Source organism: Musca vetustissima, unplaced genomic scaffold (genome assembly GCF_032173495.1).
Source record: "Musca vetustissima isolate MV318-11 ecotype Yass unplaced genomic scaffold, APGP_CSIRO_Mvet_v1 utg14752, whole genome shotgun sequence".
In the NCBI taxonomy this organism is placed as follows: Eukaryota; Metazoa; Arthropoda; class Insecta; order Diptera; family Muscidae; genus Musca; species Musca vetustissima.
In genome coordinates, this window is record NW_026882468.1 from 111,882 (window position 1) to 133,509 (window position 21,628).

The 21,628-nt window shown below is 35.8% G+C and overlaps 2 protein-coding genes across 2 annotated transcripts in view; one reads left to right on the plus strand and one right to left on the minus strand.

Moving 5' to 3' along the window:
- The window catches only part of LOC133328892 (uncharacterized), a 31,434-nt gene extending 25,312 nt beyond the window's left edge, over positions 1–6,122 (plus strand). The window contains exons 2-4 of the mRNA XM_061537402.1: positions 473–670; positions 3,689–4,227; positions 5,869–6,122. Coding sequence (XP_061393386.1) covers positions 473–670; positions 3,689–4,227; positions 5,869–6,106 — 975 coding nt within the window. The 3' untranslated portion in view covers positions 6,107–6,122. The remainder of the gene's footprint in view (positions 1–472; positions 671–3,688; positions 4,228–5,868) is intronic.
- Positions 6,123–12,659: 6,537 nt separating this feature from the next.
- On the minus strand, positions 12,660–21,059 carry LOC133328896 (TRAF3-interacting protein 1). Its single transcript, XM_061537406.1, has 5 exons — positions 20,911–21,059; positions 20,726–20,843; positions 15,492–17,113; positions 12,904–13,103; positions 12,660–12,842 (listed from the first exon to the last, which is right to left on the minus strand). Exons 1-5 carry the CDS (start codon positions 21,043–21,045, stop codon positions 12,695–12,697), a joined length of 2,223 nt encoding a protein of 740 aa, XP_061393390.1. The 5' UTR covers positions 21,046–21,059; the 3' UTR covers positions 12,660–12,694.
- Between the last annotated feature and the right edge of the window lie 569 nt (positions 21,060–21,628).

Genomic DNA, 21,628 nt, shown 5'->3' on the forward strand with positions numbered 1-21,628 from the left:
ATTGAAATACTACAGCTGACATACTGTCACTATGTGGATATGTATGTAGCAGTTTTTTGTGTTGGCTGGGCCACAAGTGTGTGCCAAGTTGACATTTTCAGTTTTTAGTGTAAATTTGTAACACTTTTAATAATACTAATAATTGCGCAGTCACACATGACGTCACATCGACATCGGCACAACGCACTCCTGCCCCGTGTCCATCATTCATGCCACCAAACGCAAACACCACACACTTTATTACATACACACAAAACATAAATAAATCTGAGTTTCGAAATTCCGTCTAGGAACTGATTAGTGGGGATTAAAACCACAATAATATTCTAGAGGTTTAGTAGATATTTTTTGAAACAAATTTCAGTGGCTTATTTCGTTTTATTTTCATATTTTATCTTATTTGCCATGATGATGTGATTTATTTATTAATATCGTTTTGTCATTAATTCTGTTCATTTGTTTTTCTTTACAGTTCCATGAAATTGTTCCCGATATGGATGATGATTTTGTCTTCAATGAAAAACAATCGATACGCGATTCTTCGCGTTCTCTAAAGAAATATGGCAGTACATGCTGTAATCAAAATATACGCAACAATGAAATTCTCGTCCGTCATGTTGTGGAGAAAACCGACACATTACAGGGTATTGCTCTGAAATATGGTTGCACTGTAAGTAATATATTGTTTAGCATTATAGAAAAAATCATTAATATATATGTATGTATGTTTGTGTCTCTTTTTGTTTCATTGTGCCGAGGCAAAAATACAAGATCGCTTCGATGATTGTGTGCACTTTTTTGTTATTACAAATCAGACGCACAAAGCAAAAAGAACAGGGTGCCGTACTGCCGCCGCCACAGCTACAATAACCCACTTTATAGCAACTTGATCAGTTCAGCATCATTTCATTGATGTGTTCGGTGTGCGGTCATTCACAGCCATTGACATTATCACATTTTTTTTGGGTTGAAGGAAATTCATTACAACACAACATCAGCATTTAATAGCATTTAATGATCAAGGATAACTGCCCAAAGAAATCCTTGTTAGGATAAGTTCAAATAATCTTAAAAAATCTACGCTTAAAGACCTGCAAAAATGTTTCAACTAAAACTTAAAATGCATCGTTAGTAGAGGCTTTCAAATATTCTATTGAAAAATCAGCGCTCATAGGCTTTCAAATATGCCTTAAAATCCATCGTTTATTGACCTCGAAAAAGGCGTTAAAATAATAAAATCCCCGGGATTGATAGGCTTTAAAATTAAAATAGTCTACACCTATACACTGCCAGGCTCCTAGGCTTTCAAATAATCGAAAAAGGCATTAAAATATTAAAAAGATCTGCGTTCATAGGCTTTCAAATAGTCTATAAGAAATTACAAACTTTGAATTTGGATTTAAAAACCTAATTTAAATGGATTTAAGTGGGCATTTTTGAACTCAATGTAAAGACTTTTAAGTGTGGATTTTCAAATTCAATTCGAAGGCCTATGAACGTGGATTTCTCAAGACTTTTAGAAACCCAATTTCAAAGCATTTAAGAGATCATTTGACAGCCACTTCAAATACCTTTATGGGTGTATATTCAAACCAAATTCAAAGGTCATTAAGCGCGGATTTTCTAAGAATTTTTGAAAGCCAACTCCAAGGCCATGAAGCGTGGATTTTCAAAGGTCTGTGAACCTGAATTTCTCAAGTCCATAGGAAACCGAATTTCAAAGCATTAAAGCGAGGATTTTTAAGACCATTTGACAGGCATTTAAGCTTGGGTATTAAATACTATATGCAAACCCAATAAATTGCCTTTTAAGCGTGAATTTTAAAAGACAATTTAAATTTCTTTAATAATGGATTTTTAAGATAATTTTAAATTCAATTGGAAGGTTCTTAAGCGTTGATTTCCAAAGCCAATTTAAAGTCATTTGAGGGGGGATTTTTTAAACCCAATTCAATGGCCTTTAGGAGTGGATTTTCAAACCAATTCAAAGACTTTTTAGGTTGGATATTCATAACCAATTTAAAGGCCATTGAACGTGGACATTTTAAGACTTTTGAAACCCCATTTTAAATTTTGCTTAATCGTGGATTTTTAAGACAACTTGAAATCTAATTGAAAGGCCTTTAAACGTTGATTTTGGTATAGGTCTTCAATTATTCCTAAAGATCGACTCTTTTCGGTGACCGTAGTTTCGAACATTTAAACAGGATTCAGCCTTTTTACATTTTCAAAATTTACTTTCTGTGCCAATGGCTGGTCCCATTATTAAAATACACGTGGATGGATTCCTTATTAATTTTCTTCTCCAAAAAAAAAAATCTAATTTGTCTTTTATAAGATAAAAAAACACAAGCAAACACAACATTTCAAACAAGAATATTCTTGTCATCTTCTTTTAGGCATTATTTATTTAATAAATTAAATAACAGTGATAAGATTTCTGGGGTGAAACAAAAAGAAGAAAGTATCTGTATGTAAACATCTCGCGTATGAAGTAACGTAAGAGAAATCACGAGTTTTGTATTCGGTTCTCCCCTGCTTCTCTACTATCTTCTGTCTACTGGTTATATTTGTCTTTTCACAACAGCAAGAAGTATAGAAACACATTGCAGTCATGATCATGATGGAAATACACTCTACAATCCAACTACTGAATAAAATAGATATTTTGAAAACAAACCCCTTTTTTATGACAAAAATATATTTGAAAAAATATGCAGATTTCTATATTCAGATTTCTGTCATGCTTTGGATATAAAATCCAGGTTTAAAGACATTTAAATGCCTTTGAAAAATCACAAATTAAAGCCTTTGAATTAGATTTGAAAAGGCACACTTAAACGGCTTTCAATTGACTTTGAAAAAATTACGCTAAAAGGCCTTTGAATTAAGTTTCAAAATAAAGGTTTCATTCCTTTTGATTATGGTTTGAAAATGTACGCTTAAAGAGCTTTAAATTGGGTTTAAAAATCCGCGCTTGAAAAGGCATTTAAATTCAGTTTTAAATCCACCCATAAATGCCTGTGAATAGGATTTTAAAATCCACACTTAAAGGTCTTTGCATTGGGTTTGGAAATCCGTTCTTAAAGGCCTTTGAATTGGGTTTGGAAATCCATCCATAAATACCTTTGAATTAGGGTTTTAAATTCATCGTTAAAGGCCTTTGAATTGGTTTTGAAAATCCTTCCTTAAATGTCTTTAAATTGGGTTTGAAAATCCTTGATGCTTGGTTTTATATGAGTTTTTTAAAATCACTCCATTTGATGTAATTAAAACCCCCTTAAAAATCTTATCAGATGCAAACATTCTAGATTGATTGCTATGTGTGTGTGTTTGTGTTCTTATTTCAAATTCCAGGCTAATAAATCAAACAGGCAAAACTGCCGGCTGGGTTTCATTAATCATTATTCATTCACCCTAAATAAATTAAAAAATTTTAATCTGAGAAATGTTTGTTGTTTATTTTTAATTCCTAACTACTATTCTCATTGTCTGGACATCACGATAATGTCATGTTTTGTGTTTAACAACAACAGCAATAATAATAACAATAAGATGGCAATTAAATGCACATATATTATCCATATACACCTTTAAAACAATTATTAATGAATTAAGTCATAATAAGATTGTAAATTTTATAAAACCAAAAAATTACAAAATTTCCCATCTCTTCTTTTCTTTGCAGACGGAACAAATAAGACGTGCCAATCGTTTATTTGCCTCAGACAGTTTATTTTTACGTCAATTCTTGATGATACCCGTTGACAAATCATCCATTTACAATCCCAACAATACACCGTTCGACAATGTGATAGAGAACAACACCAACACCATTAACGTGGATGTGATGTTTAATGGTCTGGTTGGTGGTGATCCTCTAAATTGTACCACATCCTCAATTGTCTCCTCAAATTCTGCCTCGTCGTCGTCAATGTCCTCAGCATCGGATGTGGGTAATAATCCACATCCGGGTACATTACCAACACGCCCCTATTCCATAGCCGGTGAACTGTTAGTACAAACCGATGATATTATTGAAAATGCCAGCCTAAATAAAACCACTAATGGCAACTCAACGAAACAGAGTAAATCATTGGATTCGGTGGCGGCCGCGGGGGCTACTTTAACGCCAGAAGAGGAAAGCCGTCGTAGCATAAATGAATTTCTGAGTAAAATTGATAATACAATATCCGAATCACGAAAATATGTGGAAAAGTCGAAAGAGTGAGTATTTCTTTTTGGAATAATTAATTAAAATATTTAAAAATAATTTGTTCATGTATATATTTTAAGATACAGAAAAAAAATTTGCAAAAAATGACATGGAACTCGATCAAATATTTGTATAAAAAATCGCTCTGATATAACAAGGAGTTGACATTCAAATAATTTAACAAAATCCATACTTAAATGCCAGGAATGTAAAAACAGCTTCCAAGAGGTCTTTAAAATCCACATATACAAAGGATGAAATTCTCAAATTTTCTTAGACTCCACGTTTAACGATCTTTAAAATCATCGATTTAAAACCTAGTAATATAGTTAAATATTCTAAAATAACCACGTTTAAAGGCCACACTTAAAGGAAGAGTTTGAAAATCTAATTTTTTAAAACTTTTGAATTGGATTTGAAAATCCATAACTAAATGCCTTCGAATTTGACTTTGAAAATCCACAAATTAAAGCCTTTGAGTTAGATTTAAAAAGGCACCCATAGAAGGCTTTCAATTGAGTTGAAAAATGTACGCTTATAGGCATTTGAATTAAGTTTCAAAATTCACGCATCAATCCTTTTGATTTTGGTTTGAAAATCCACGCGTAATGAGCTTTGAATTGGGTTTGAAAATCCACGCTTTAAAAGGCATTTAAATTCCATTTGAAATCCATTCTTAAAGGCCTTTGAATAGGATTTTAAAATTCACGCTTTAAGGTCTTTGTATTGGGTTTGGAAATCCATCCTTAAAGACCTTTGCATTGGGTTTGGAAATCCATCCTTAGAGACCTTGGAATTGGTTTGGGAAAATTCATCCTTAAAGGCATTTGAATCCTAACTTCAGGGTCTTTGAATGATATGAAAATCCACGATTGAAGGCACTTAATTTAGGTTATAAAATCCAGGTTTAAAGATCTTTAAATGCCTTTGAATTGACTTTGAAAATCCACAACTTAAAGCCTTTAAATTGAGTTTGAAAAGGCACACATAAACGACTTTCAATTAAGTTTAAAAAAATTACGCTTAAAGGCCTCTGAATTAGGTTTCAAAATCCACGCTTCATTCCCTTTGATGATGGTTTGAAATTCCATGCTTTATTCGATTTGAAATCCATCCTTGAATGCATTTGAATAGGATTTTAAAATCCACGCTTAAATGTCTTTGCATTGGGTTTGGAAACCCATCCTTAAATACGTTTGAATTGGATTGGGAAATCCATTCTTAAAGGCCGTGGAATTGGTCTTGAAAATCCAACCTAAAAGGCTTTTGAATTGGTTTTGAAATTCTATCCTTCATATATAACTTCAGGACATTTGAATTGGGTTTGAAAATCCGCTCTAAAAATGGATTTGAATTAGCGTTAAAAATTAAAACCATTTGAATTGGATTTGAAAATGCATGTCTCATCCACGTCTTTAAAGTGGGTTTGAAATCCGCTATAAACCATTTGAGTTGGTTTTGAAAGTCCGATAAAAGGTCTTCTGCCTATAGAAGACCTTTAAAAGAAATTTAAGGTCTATTGGAGGTCTTAGAAGATCTTTTATATTTAAAATTCATACCATTTCCATTTTTTCATATTACATTCAACCCAATTTTCCCTCTTGTATTACCAACAGTTATTGATTCTCTTATTCTTCTTCCCCCACTTTCAGATTGATCTCCAGTCAGACTGATAACGATTTATTTGTTGCCACCGAAGTTGTATCGCGCAGACGCAACAACAACATTAATAACTCATATAAGAAAAACAGTTCGTCAAATACGTCCCAACACATACGACACAGTTCGACGGGCAGTAATTCGGATACAGCTAATCTCTTAAATACGACACAAATGCGTCGAGTGCAAAAACGATTGGAACAGCAGCAGGATGATTTCTTTGAATTGTAGCATAATGAAAATGTTTAGATATATAGATAAATATATACACATACATATATACAGATGGTACTAAAAACAAAAAAAAATCGTTGACTGAAACACAACAACCATCGATATTAAAACAAATTGAAGCAAAACTCAACAGCAGTTTAAAACACAGATGCACACTAAAAGAAAACGAGGAAGAAGAAAAAATGAAAACGTCCTGAAACAAACAACACATGAATTACAAAAATACCCTTTTTTGCGCCAACTCTTAATTCTTTTTGTTTAAATTTCAAATGTAAATAATTTTAGAATTAATTGATAGCAACAACATACAAAAATATTTATTATTTTTTTGAATACTATGACAGACGCGCGATAAATGACATAATGAATGGTTTATATTGTTATGCCCTTCACCATAGTGGTTCAATGGTTAACACCACCGTAGTTGCCATCAAAATGGAATTCAATGCCGATTTGGCCTTCCATATAAGTGTATCCCGAATTTTCGATATTTTGAAGATTTCAGACATGTTTTTCAAAGGAATTGTCTGCAATTTGGTATTTTGGATTATAATGGGGCAACAAATCTTACCAAAAATTATGAATATCGGTCCACTTTTTAATATAGCTCCCATATAAGGGTACCCCGAATTTTTGAGATTTTTTAGGTTTTCAGACATGTTTTTCAAACGAATTGTCTGTAATTTGGTATTTTGGATTCTCATGGTGTAAAAAAATCTTCCCACCAAAAATTATCAAAATCGGTCCACTTTTTGATATATAAGGGTACTCCGAATTTTCGATATTTTAAGGATTTCAGACATGTTTTTCAAACGAATTGTCTGTAATTTGGTATTTTGGATTCTCATGGTGTAAAAAATCTTCCCACCAAAAAATATCAAAATCGGTCCATTTTTTGATATAGCTCCCATATAAGGTTACCCCGAATTTTCGATATTTTGAGGATTTTTGACATGTTTTTCAAACGAATTGTCTGTAATTTCATATTTTGGATTTTAATGGGTTAACAAATCTTCCCACCAAAAATTTTTAATATCGGTTCACATTTTAGTATAGCTCCCTTATAACGGTACCCCGAATTTTCGATATTTTTGGACATTTTAAGCACGTTCATTAACCGAATTGGCTCTAATTTGATATTTTGGTTTCTTATTGGCTGTTACAATTTCCCACCAAAAATTATGAATATCGGTGAATCTTTTGGTATAGGCCTCATATAACGAAACCTCAAATTTCAGTATGTTCAAGGCCCTAGCCCACTTTTCCATATTGAGTACCTGTAGTTTGGAGTATTTTGTAGTCACTGGTGGAGGGTATAAAAAATTCGACCTTGTTTTTTGTTACAATTTTAAAATATAATTGTTATTCCAAATAACAACAACAACCAGAACCAAAACCAAAGAATGTTATTGTCATTCCAGTCTTCATTTTGTTGAGTATTCATCAGAATTGAAATTAATTATTTTATGTTTTTGTTTAATTGGTATTGTGTGTATTATATAAAGCAGTTTACCTAACAAAATTTGTGATTTTTTTGAAGAAGAAAAAATTGAAAACGAAAATGATAGGTATTGTGTAAAATAAAAACCCTCTATTATTTTTTTGCAGCTTTCTAATTTTAATTATTATTATTAAAAACATTATATTCTTTATTTTTGAAATAAAAATAATCATTATATATACAAAATTATTATTATTTCTACAAGAAAATAGAAAACAACACACATTTATTTTTAAGTAATAGTTTTAAATTTTTATTAGTTATTCTTTTTTTACTTATGACATTATTAATCAGATATGAAATAGTTGTCCCCCCACAACATATAATGCTTAATTTGTATACACGATTTCTAGTTGTAATTACATATTTTAATTTTATGCTATTCCCCCACCCCTATCAACATCACATAATATAGTACCTTATTAATGTTATATATAGAAGAAGAAGAGAAAAAAGAAACAACCAATATTGTTAATTGTTTCAAAAATTGTAATTATTTTATAAATTATCATCATTTTTTTAAATAAAGTATTAATTTTTTAAACCTACCCCCCAAAATAAAAAAAAACAAACCAGCAAATAGGTTTCCTTTTTTATTATTAAAAATTATTAATTACTTAAATACATTTATTATTACAGGTCTTCTAATTAAAATAAGAAACAATACTCTACACTAAATAATAACCACCATCATATCTGAAAAGAAAAAAACTACAACAAACTAAAAACCAAACGAAAAAAACTCAATTAGTAACTACCTATACATTACATACATACATATATTTGAGCAAACATCACTAGTTAAATTGATAAATAAAATATATATATTTTGAAACCCAAAAAAAAAAAAGAAAATCTTAAACAAAATTTTAAGACGCACCAAAAATATTTATTTATTAAAACAAAAACTACTCGACTAGAACAACTATTAAAAAAATTAGGGAGTTCATTAATGCTGATATATGTATGTGATGATATTTGAAACCTAAATATATATATTTTCCTCCTGCATTCGTTATTACCTACCGACGCCGGATGCTCCTTTGTGGCGTGGAACGTCATTGTAAAATAATTTTTAAAATCTGAGATGGAAAAACAAATCACATATATTAATGCATGTTGTTTTGTATAGACCACAACACACACACACACACAAAAAGAGTGAAATAAATATCTATGTATGTATATTGATATATTTGTTGAAACATTTGAAGAAAATTGATGGGTGTATGTATTATATTTTATAATAGGAAATAAAATAAAGAGTCCAATTAAACTACAATGAACTGAGAATTGATATTTTTCTTCAAGTCCCTGTGATCTATGGAGGTCATTCTGAAAATATATAAGAAGTAAATCGGAGGATCGTTATTGGACGATTTTAAAACATCACGGGCTTCAGAAAAGAATAATCCGAGGTTTTGGGATCACCGGATTTAAAAACGCTTTTATTTTACCATTGGGGGGTGACGTAGGGGATGATAGATACCAAGCAACGGCTTTGATTGGCTTTAACATGGCAAAGTCCAGGCTTATTTTGGTCCCTCTTTCATACAATTGAGATGAAAGAGGGACCAAATGACACTGACCTCTCCACGGTGTCATCTGGGGTAACTACTTTCATCAGTCGTTGAAATAGTTAGCTGATACATATGTGCCGCAAGTTCATAAGAACTACAAAAAATGGGTTGAGGCGTCGGGTTAGTTGCCCATTTCGGAAAACCCTTCCCACTATGAAAAAGCAACGAAAAGAAAACCAGACCCCCCTAATGTTAACGAACCCCTCAAACGTATAAAGGACCAGAATTTGCGAATCTGCATTTGGAATGTGTGCAGTTTTCGCATTGGCGGATGTACTTAAGAAATACAAAACCGATATTATTGCCTTAAAGGAAATGCGATGGAAAGGAACTGGTGTAAGTAAATCAGATGATTACGCACTGTATTATAGCTGCCATGAAACGAGACATAAATTTGGTTGCGGATTTATGGTTAATAGATGAGGGAATTGCTATAATCCGTATAGGATACAAGTTCTTCTACATTCGTTGATTTCGATGCCGTCCGGAGGGTGTGGAATACCGGAAAGGTAGAGATTAAACAGTTCCAGAGAAATCACTCCACCCTGGGAAACTCCCTGTTTAACTCTACGGGGTTTGGACTTCTTGTTCCAGAACTCCATGTACGACTGGCGTCAACACATATAGTTGATTATCCAACGTTGCAAACTCGGCCAGAGGGAAATGCTCTCGATGTCCTCAAATAGCGTGGCATGATTGACAGTATCAAAGGTTTTTGATAGGCCAAGCGCTACCAGCACGGCTGGTTCAGATTAAGTCCTCGACTTATATGTGTGGAGATATACTGCGTTGTTTACGGAATCTATGTTGATGATTCGCAAATGGATAGCTTTCTTTAATGCTGGGGAGGAGTAATGCCTCAAGGGTCTTCGGCGACAAGGATCTACTGGCGACAAAAGTGAAATCGGTAAGATTCACCTTTTCTGGCATCCATGCCCGGCTTCAGTAGCGGGAACAACCTGTCCGTTGTCCAGGCTTCGGGAACGACGTGGGTGGCTATCGACAAGTTGAGGTCGTTGGTCAAGTACTCGACTCCTGGCTGCTTTAGCATATACATGGATATTTCGTCAGGGCCCAATGCTTTGGATGACTTCGCGTTACGGATGACACATGCAATATCACCCATCGTGAACTGTGGTGGTACCTCCTCGGCTGGAAGATATCTTATACGATGAAGTACTCTTCTCTTCGCCCTGTCGCTCTCGGGATGCTCGACAAACTGTCGGTTAAAATAACTCGCGCATCTCTTCGGATCAGTCACATTTTCGTCGTTAAATGTAAATGTATCATCCTTGTTACTAGGGTTTGAGAGCGACTTAACCCTTGCCCACAGACGATTATGGGGAGGTAGTCTGAGCCAAGTGAAATGACGGGCTGCCAGTTGACGTCATTTATCAGACCTGGTTGACCAAGCTTAATGATCCATTATGTCGATGTCGTCGGTGTAGGTGAGTAACATGTTGGCTCTCTGTACACCAACACAGTGCCATTTCTGTTCACCTTGGCCTCTATTATGACCTTTTCCAACATGATGTTAAAAAGGTCACACGAAAAACTGTCACCTTGTCTGAATCATCAGTATGGATAGGGCTGCCGAATGCGGCTTTAAAGTCGAGGATTAGGTGGAATGTGTCGATGTGTTTTTTGTTGTTTTTTTTTCAGGATTTGGCGCAGAGAGAAAATTTTGTCAATGGCGGATTTGCCACGATTTGAAGCCTCATTCCCATATGCGATGGGAAGGAGAGTAATTCCTATATAGTTGGCACAAACTATCCTGTCTGTGTTGTTGTGCATGAGACACTGGATGCTGATGTTCCAATCATTGGACATGCATTCCTCTAGCCAAATTACACTATTTAGCTGGTGCATGCTCTACTGATCGTAACATGGTTTTTTATGATGCTTTTTGGTACCCGAGTATTGTTTTTGCTGCAGTTTGTAGGAAGTGGGCAATTTTTTGCCATTGTGCTTTTATATTATTATCGGGACAAGAAGTGCTTTCGTCAAGCAGGTGGGTATGTTGAGCGGAGTAGGCTTCTGCTATCTGTTGTGTTTGCAGCTTTTCGACGTCGAGTTTCCGTGTTTCATTAGATCGCACCTTTGTTGCCACATTAAGACGAGTACGAACCCTGGCTGCCACGAGGGTATTCGCTCCTCGAATCTATCGAACGTCTAAAACACTGAATGATTGCCTTCCGTCTATCACAACATGATCAATTTGATTTCTCGAGAAATCCAGGTGGCCTTGTGTATATCGAGATGCTTGAATCTGATGCCGCTAACTACCATGCTTTTGCTGCTGCGAAGTCAATTAACCTCATGCCGTTGTCTGAGTTTCTTCATGAAGGCTGAATTTTTCGACGGTGGGACCAAAAATATTTTCCCTTCTGATCTTTGCATTAAAATCACCTAGCAGAATTTTAATGTCATGGCCCGGGCAGCGGTCATATGTTGTTCCTAGGCGTTCGTAAAATATGTCATTGGTCTGTTAATCTTTGTCTTCCGCCGAATTATGAGCGCAAATAAGACTGATGTAGACGATAATAGAAATTCGTTAATCTACGAGTACTGGAGTGAAGCTGGGAACGAAGTATTTTAATCTCCTATTACCCAAAAATCCATTAAAGAGGAGGTATTATACGTAAAAATATGTTCCGCAAACTTAATAGGCAGGTAGGTACCCGAATGGAGGAATTATGGCGCCCAACGTGCCCAAATTATTTTTACGTATATTTCTTTATACGACTTTAGCAATTCGAGGGTATAAAATGTCATTTGGATGAACCATTTTTTTCCATTATGGAAACGTACAGTCAGTCACGTAACCAGACAAATTAACGGTTTCTATGCTGTGCGGTGACAAATTCTTGTTCACAATGAAAATACTTTTTATGGTTACGAAGTTATGAAAAATATTTGTAGACTTACCCGGCCACACGTGTTGCAAATTCTCACATTCCATTTTAGTCTTTATTTATTTGCAAAATAGAGTCTGTGTTGACATATATTTAAATACTCAACATATGTCAATCATATGATTTAAAGTTCAGTTCCATGGAATTTCCTTCAAACTAAACCATTAAAACCATTGATTAACAAAATGAAATGGAAAAATACTCCCAAAAGACAGGCAGGCAGGGCGGCTGTTTTGCGAAACGGTCGTTGACAATGGTGACATCAATTTGAAAAATTCGAATACAAAATAAATATTGTGATTTTTTCGTAGTTATTTATTTAACTAATTATGATATATCACCATGAATATGTTTATGTGTTATTGAGTTATTTATTTACTTTATTTATTCGAATAAAAAAATAATGAAAAATAAATCAACAATGGTACCAATCTTGAATGTTCGCCAAAAAACACAAAACGAAGTTGTCTTGTTCCGCCACAATTCCTAATATTTTCGGCAAATGTGACAACAAATAAATCGGTGAGTAAACAGACACTCACTCATTATACAAATAACAACAGAACAACAACAAAAATAAACAAATCAATTAGGAATGTGTTAACATTTTAAATATTTTTTCATTATTTTGTAAAATTTTAACCCGGCTGGCATCGATCATTTCCATATATTCCTGTATGCTCGATTCGATTTGTAGCAATTGATTTTTCATTGGTTCCGTGGCGGATTCGGTGAGGCTGGAGAAAAAAAGGAGGAAAATTATTTATTATCAACATTTTTCAAAATTATCTTCCATACCTCTTCTCCCTTTTCAATTGATTGGCGGCCTGGGTATATGTATCCCGCCACATTGTAAACTCCAGCTGCATAGCATCAATATCTTCCGGTATAAAATCCATTAGTTTACCCAAAGGATTAATGGACTTGGTTAAATTTTGTATGACATCGCGTAAATTATTCATGGATGTTTGTTTCATTACCATGCCATTGACTGTGTCCTGAAAACATTTAATTATTGGGATTACAATTTAATTGAAGGAGATAGACTTCTACAGAAGAATGCTCAAAGAAAACAACTTTTGAAGGAATAAAAAAAAATTAATCCGCGTTGTAAAACTGTAGTTACAGAAAGAGTATGAACATAAGGCATTTGGTCTATCTAGATTTGTTGGGATTTAGCGACATGGATAAACCTCGGTTAGGTTTTGAATAAATGAAGCTATTCGAATGGAGGATTCAACACCAAGAGACCTTAGTAATTATTCAAGCAAGGATTCAGAAACATTTTACTTAAAGAGACCTTAGACCTTAGTACTAAGCTTAGCCGTCCTTCGTAGTCGAAACCTGGATAAGTAGTCTTGGTGAGGAAGGTAATAGGGTACTGGTTTAGTACTCTAAGCGGGGACGATGACAGGAATACTGGGGATTTAGAGACCTGGCTAAGTAATCTTACAACAGCTAGGATTCGGATACTTTAAGCAGGGTTTGAATAAGTGAATTCAACAGCAATGGACCTTAGTAAGTGCTCAAGCAAGGATATGGAAGGATTCTACGAAGTTTCTATTCTCTGCTTAGCCGTTCTTCAAAGTCGAGACATGGCGAGAAATGTAATACGTTACTAGGATTTAAAGTCCTGTTTAAGGACTCTAGGCGGGGAAGGTGACAGAACGATTTGGGACTTACAGACCTGGATAAGTACTCTCACAAAATCTGGGATTCGAATGCTTCAACTAGGTTTTTAATAATTGGAACTATTCTAAATGATTCAACAGCAAGGGACCTTAGTAAGTACTCAAGCAATGATATGAACGGAATCTACAGCAAGAGGCCTTAGTAAATACTGAAGCAATGACACGGAAGGATGCTACGGCATGAAATATTAGTAAGTTCTCCGGGATTTTATTCTCAGCTTAGTCGTCCTTCGAAGTCGATACTCGGTACTCTTGGCGAGGAAGTAAATATGATAATAGGATTAAGTGACGTACATACGTTCACTAGGCGGGAAAGTTGACAGGACGATTGGGGATTTAGAGACCTGGATAAGTTCTCTCACAACAGTTGGGATTCGGATGCTTCAACTAGGTTTTGAATAAGTGAAGCTATTCTAAAGGAGATTGATAGCAAGAGATCTTGGTAAGTACTCAAGCAAGGATAAAGAAGGATTCTACTACAACAGACCTTAGTAAGTACCCAATCAAAAATACGAATGGATTCTACAGCAAGAAAACTTAGTAAGTACTCAAGGCAGGATACTATAGGATTCTACTGCAAGAAACCTTAGTAAGTACTCAAGGCAGGATACTATAGGATTCTACTCCAAGAGACCGCAGTCTAACCGTCAAGCTGATGTTTCTGAGGCTGGCGACCAATTAGTGAAAATGAGTCACTAGTATGTTTTCCACGCTGTCATACTACTCTCACAAAGTGCTATTTAGCACACATCCTTTCTTTTGCCGTCAACCACTCAGTTATGCCGGATGAACAAATTCTGATTTGAAAGAAGGCGAGAATTATCCGGTTGCCAAAACCGGAAAAATCTGCTAGTCGGGGAGATTCATATCGACCTATATCCCTTCTGTCACCACTAGCGAAGGTTTTGGAGACCCTCCTGCTGGCATCCATGACGGAGAACCTAAAAGCTGGAACAACATAAACATGGCTTTAGGAAATGTCACAGTAGCACCACAGCCTTCACAGATGTCGTTAATAACTTTGCCAATGGACTCAACAAGACAAGACCGGCCGAGCGAACAATTCTTGTGGTATTGGATCTGTCCAAGGCGTTCGATACTGTCGACCATGCCACCTTGATTTATGACATCTTGAACTCTACATTGCCAAACATAACCAAAATCAAACCGCAAAATCAAAATGGGTGTCCCGGAAGGTGTCATCTCACCCTTGTTATTCAACTTCTACATTTCCAAATTCTCCTCCCCTTCAAATGGTATAAAACTCGTCACGTATGCTGACGACTCCTCGATCTTCGCCTCTGGAGTAGAAGTAGTGGAGATCAAGGACAAAATCAACACTTATCTATCCTCACAGTAGCCATATTATTTCAGGGTAGAAACTTGCAGATTTCCCCATCTAAATCAACTGCCACTATATTTACATCATAGACCAAGGAGGTAAAGCGGTCAGGATGTTCAGTCATCCTGAATGTGTATCAAGCGAGAGTCGTAGGGATCGAAGACATTTGTGTCACTTGCAGGCAGAGCCCGCACATTACAGGTCATCTATTTTCATGCTCACTCCAGCCCACGGATCTTTGTCCCATTGATCTGTGGCTGAGGCCAGTAGAAGTGACGAATTTTTGGAAGCTCCCAACATAACATTTTAAAAACAATCCCCTGAGAATATCGAGTATCCCACCCGCTTCTTACCTTCTCATTTTTAATCTGTTGATTGAAATCCTTTTGCTGAGTCAATTCCTTTTGTGTCTCCAATATTTGTTGTACCAAATGTCCCTGCTGCTCCACCGTTGCATCGGCAATATCCAGATCCGATTTCAAAGCACTATCTGTTCCACTTAATTCCCCCGAATTTATAGCATCCGGATTTTCAATAATCACCAAATTTTCACCATCATCATCCAGATCACCAAAATTTTCCAATTTCACTTGAATGCCGGACATTTTTATCTGATCGTTAGGTTGAAGAATAATTTCAATATTACGATCACGTCTACGTGGTGCACCTGGCCTTGCAGAGGGTGGTCTTGCTGATGGTGGCCTTAGCGAAGTTCGTGGACGATTGGTTTTTGTGGTCGTTGAATCTTTCGAATTTTCTCTTATAAAAGTGGATTCACGTTTGATTACCGGATCGGCAGGGGGATTGACAAGACCAGCTGCAATGGCAACTGGTAAAGGTTCAGGGTTAGTTTCCTGGGGCCTAACGGGACTTGGTGGTGTGGGTTGCTTTTTGGGTTCCATGGGTTCTTCTCTGCGTATTTTGGCAGAGCTTTGTTTTTTGGGTGTTTGAATTTCTTGTTGTGATTCTGCCATGGGGTCTTTCAGAGTTGCCGAAAATTGTTCGGCATTGTTAGTTTCCTTTGAAATTTCAAAGGAGTTCTCACTGTTCGGAATTTTATTACGCGATCTGCTTGATGATTTCTTTCGTTCCACCGCATTGCCATTAGCCACATTTTCCACCTCCAGTTGTCTTAGTTTTCCCGACACCTGCCTATTATTTTCATCCGTATTTTCATTGTTAGGTGAAGGTAATTTCTGTAGATCTTCCTTTGCCGGCGACATTTCCTTATTTTCTTTCTTGGCTTTTCTAGATTTTCCTCCTGAACTTTTACCACTACTGGTTCGGGAGGGTTTTAATTCAGGTGGATCCTTATCTGGCTTTGCATCGAGCGATTCCAGAGCTTTAGTTTCAGCACTTAAATGATCTACATTTACGGCATCTCCCATTAGACTATTTTTGCGAATCACTTCAGTTGGCTTTACTTCATCCTCTTTCATCTTCTCCTCTTCCTCGTGGGAACATTGAGGTGCTTCATTTACGACCTTAGAAGTCTCCTCCTTCTTCTTCGTTTTCACTTCACCAATAGGTGATGCGGTTTTATTGCTGTTCTGGGAATCGGTTTTATTCAATTTTTTACTAGCCGATTCTTTGGATTTAGTCGGGATTTTCTCCTTCTCTTTGGTCTTTGAGGAGGTTTTTTCTTTAGTGGTAGAGGATGTCTTCTCCTTTTCCTTGGAACGTTTTGGTTTCTCTTCCTTGGCCACGGTTGCTTGTTTGCTAGTTTTACTGGAAACTTTACTACCTTTTGTGGCATCCTTTGTCTTCGAGGATTCTTTATCTTTTGATTTTTCTTTAGGTTTTTCGCTGGATTTCGGATCTTTTCCTTTGAGTACCTGTTCCACAGCCGGTTGCCAATTTAATTTATTTTCTATAATTTTACCCATTAACTGGAGTAATTCATTCGTCTTCTCTGCCTCATGGCCAGCCACAATTTTCGAAGTTTTTACCGTAAGCGGAACATTTGTGCAAATTCCTGGAAAGAAGATGATCTTAGTGAGAATTTTGGGAAAGATAAATTTAATATATATTTCATAGACGCATGGTGTTCACCTTTAACATTGGTACTTCGAGCCGGATAAGTGACAGAATTTTCTTATAGGTCGAGAAAATTCTGTCTGTGTTCCACAAACAATTAAGGGGACCGCCCCCCATTCTCGGGGTCAACATTTTTGTTGATATAATTCGAATCTACACAGATTAAAGAATGTCTCTACAAAATTTCAAGTGAAAATCTCAAGAACTCTTGAAGATATAGCCGATTTATTGTGTCAGCATCAAGTGACGGCTAAAGGGTTTCTCAAACTTTAAACGCGTTTTCTCTAAACATTTTTTTTGTGAATGGCGGGCACGATAACTCAAAAACTAATAGTCCAATCGGTTCCAAATTTTGCAATGTTTCTCTGGGAGTGTATAGCTCTCGTATGAACTAGGATAAAACCAATCGGTGAAGATCTTCCTTATTTTTTAACTTGGTTTTTGGTAAAAAATCGGCGATTTTCCAAAAATATTCTTTCAAAGGTCCACCATTTTGTTAATTTTAGAGCGAAGTCAATAATCCTAGTTCATACGAGAGCCAGACATGTACTCTTTTTAACAACGTTGGAATTTTCGGATTCCGATGTTCCAGTGAGGAGTTATCATGCCCTCCATCAAAAATAAGGACTTTCCTTTAATTACAAAAAACAATAACAAAAATTTTTTGTAAATTATTTTTCTTCTATTTTAAATCTTCAAATATATATGTGCAAAGTTACAAACCTTAACAAGCATTGGTATTGATTTACCAGCCCATTGAAATTCTTGAAAAATTAAAATCGAGAATGGGTGGGGATCCCTTAAAGCCGTTTTGAATGACTCCCAGTCAGTTTCGAATTGTAGCTTAAAAAGCTCAAAACGATATCACCCACTACAAGATTACTGGAAAATGGGTAGGGTGGTCCCGCTATTGAAGTCAGGCAAAGGTGAGTCATACAGGCCGATCTCACTTTTGTCGCCAGCAGTGTTGCCAAAACTTTGTTGAGAAAAAATGCTAGATTTTGTTTAAAAAAATGCCAAAAAGTGCTAAAAATTTTAGAAAAGTGCCAGAAAAAAGTGCTAAATTTTAATATAAAGAAAATTGTTAATGAGATCTATATTTCTTAATTTTTATACTTAAATATAAATTAATAATTGATATTAAATTTTTCCAAACAGGGTACATATTGTTTTGGTCGCTCTAGAGACCCCAACTATGGCCTGAACATCGCGAAATGCGAAAGGAATTTCCAAAGATATTTTCAATATTTTACGACTCAAACGGTAAACACTTTTGTGTGAAAAATGTCAAAATTTGTGTATATATTTTCTCTAGAAGAACATATACCGGTAAAGTTGACTGTGAATCCAAGATAAGTAGTTAACCTTTAAATTGATACCAATTACTGATGTATGTAATCGGATGTGGATGCTATACATACATATATACAGGTGTCTACGTACCATTACCACACTAGAGGGTGGAAATGTCGGTTATGGTCAAGTGAGACATCTATAGTATTTGATGATTCGGGCTCCACCAAATCATCTGCCAACAATAAAACATGACTTTTTTGATAATGATCGGTCAATATTTAACGAGACAAATTGAACAATACTTTTGTGGGAAAAAGAAAAAAAATATTCCAAAACATTTATTTTTCTAGAGGGGAAGAAGTTGCTAGTATACAAGAGGTGCGGTTGGCCTTTAAATTTATATAAATTTTATTGATTTATATACTTGGAGTTATACTAAATGTTCATATTCTGATATTGTTTAGTAGCATTTTTATCACAGAAGGAGGTGTATATGTCGCGATTTTTTCCCGAAACGGAAATCGTTTCGCAGAGCATTGGGACCAGTGATAATTATGCTCCACTCACTGATTTAACGTTGAAAAAATCAAACTAATCGTGGAAAACATAGAGAAATTTCAGTTTGTCATCGAAAAACGACAGTGATACCAGGAAAAAATTTAATAAAAAATAAAAATGCTAAAAAAAGTGCTAGGTTCTAGATCAATTTTTTTGGTGCTAAACGAGTTTAAAAAGTGCTAAATCTAGCACTAAAAGTGCTAAATTGGCAACACTGGTCGCCAGTATCTAAGACACTTGAGGCTTTACTACTCCCTATCATTCGTGAATGCTACTCAGTTGCTGATCATCAACATGGGTTTCGGAAGCAGCATAGTACAACAACAGCTTTGCACGCCACTTCCACACACATAGCCGAAGGACTCTACCAGAAAAGACCGTGTAACAGGACAGTCATAGTGGCGCTAGACCTATCAAAGGCATTTGATACCGTCAATCACTGTTCGAGGACGTCGAGAGAACAACCCTCCAAACGTTTGATCATAAACTATATGTGTGGACGCAAGTCGTACGTGGAATTCAGAGACAGGAAGTCGAAGGCCCGTAGAGTTAAACAGGGAGTTCCCCATGGAGGGGTGATATCTCCGGAACTGTTTAACATCTTCCTTTCTGGAATTCCACACCCACCGGACGGCATAAAGATGGTAACATATGCCGATGATTGTACGATTATGGCGTCAGGACCTAAAATTGATGACATTTACGAGAGGCTGAAGCACTATCTCGTGGATATCGCAGACTTTTTCCGGTCAAGGAATATGGAAATATCCACTACTAAGTCAACGGCCAAACTGTTTATCACATGGACAGGGGAGATGTGACTCTCTTTTAATGTGTTGGTCGAGGGGACCGCCAATTACCCCAAGGATTTAGGGGTTACATTCAATGGTCTTTATAAGTCGTCCGGGCATGCCACAGCTATTTGTGATCAAATCAGGAGCCAAAACAAGGTTCTCAAGTCGCTAGCCGGCAGCACTTGGGAAGCTGACAAAGAAACCTTGTTAACGACATACACAGCAATAGGCCGATCTGTGATAATCTATGCGGAGCCAGTGTGGTCCGCTAACGTCAGTGCTACGCATTGAAAAAGTCTTCAATGCTACCAGAATGTCGTCCTGAGGACTGCAACAGGGTGTCTCTTCATGACTCCAGTAGATACACTTACAAGATGTTGTCGATGGAATACCTGCTTGGGTTTTATAGGAATAGCCATCCAAATCGTTACCTAATGAATAGGCACCCACCTTCTAGGCATGTCTGGAAGGACCTTTAAGATCTGAGAATATAGGTCCAAAGGTACAAAAGGAAGCCTTCAACAGGCCTACCAGTCAGGATTGAATCGTATTCACATGGATGCAGTTGAGGAAGCAATTCGAGAATATCATGTGAATACTATCCTCGGAGATCAGGATGGTGTAGCCGCCTCAATTCATGAGGTCGATAATATCTGCACGGCATGTGGTAATGTTCCACATGACACGCTACACCTATTTAACTGTCCAGGCAAACCCACTCACCTAACCCCATCTTCTCTTTGGACTCAAACGATACAGGTCGCCGCCTTGCTGAACTTGTAGTGAGAATCAAAACCAGATTAAGAAGAAGAATAAGAAGAAATACACAGCAGTACAAGCTGTTACAACAACAACTACAAGTTTGGTATGACCCACTTTTACATATTTGTTTTTTTACTTACGCACAACATCAATCATTTTTTGTAGAAAACGCATTTTATCCTCACGATCTTTAATATTGTCGGAATTCAATTCATCCGCCGTGTACAGGCCCTCAAAACAACCTGTATCCCGGATTACCTTGAAATAAAAACACAAACAATTAATAATTTATAAAAATTAGTAATTCATTTGATTGACTTCTTACCACAGTAAAAACATCATGTAGAAAACGAAATGGTGGCTTTCGTAAAAGTTTTTCCGTTAAATGTGGTTTCTTCACATATTTACCCAATGTTTCTTGGGTGTGCTTAATAACAGCAGGATTTATATCCTCGGACATTTTTATAGAGGTTTTAATTTTTATTTTGTTTTACTTTATTACAATTCTTAATAACTCTGCATTATTTATTGTGTGTTGAAATAAAAATGAAGTTAAGTAGCTGCTTAGTTAGTTTGCCATGGCAACCGGGAAAAACACACACTTTGGCAGGATAAAATTTGAAGTTGATTTTTTTCGGAGTTGCCATATTAATGCAGTTGAAAGTGCGATATGTTAATGTTAAGGGAAATGGTTTGAAAATTTAAATTCGTAATTTCTACACTAAGGTTCGTCTGGTACGATCTTTTTATAGCCTTCACCATAAGCATGTAAACCCCATTTTGCTATTGCTTGGAACGTCCCAATGCAGTCGTCTCTTTTATTCTCTTTTTGGGTTAAAAATAAAATATTTTTTATTGCATTTTAAAATTGCTTAACTATAATATATTACTAGATCAAAAAATAATAATAATTACGTTATTATAATTCTATGAATTAATTCATTCTCCATTTTTTTCACAGACACTCATATATAAAATAATTTTATATACAGATTAAAGTACATATTGTTTTTTTCTTCAAAGGCATCAATGGTGTTCGATAA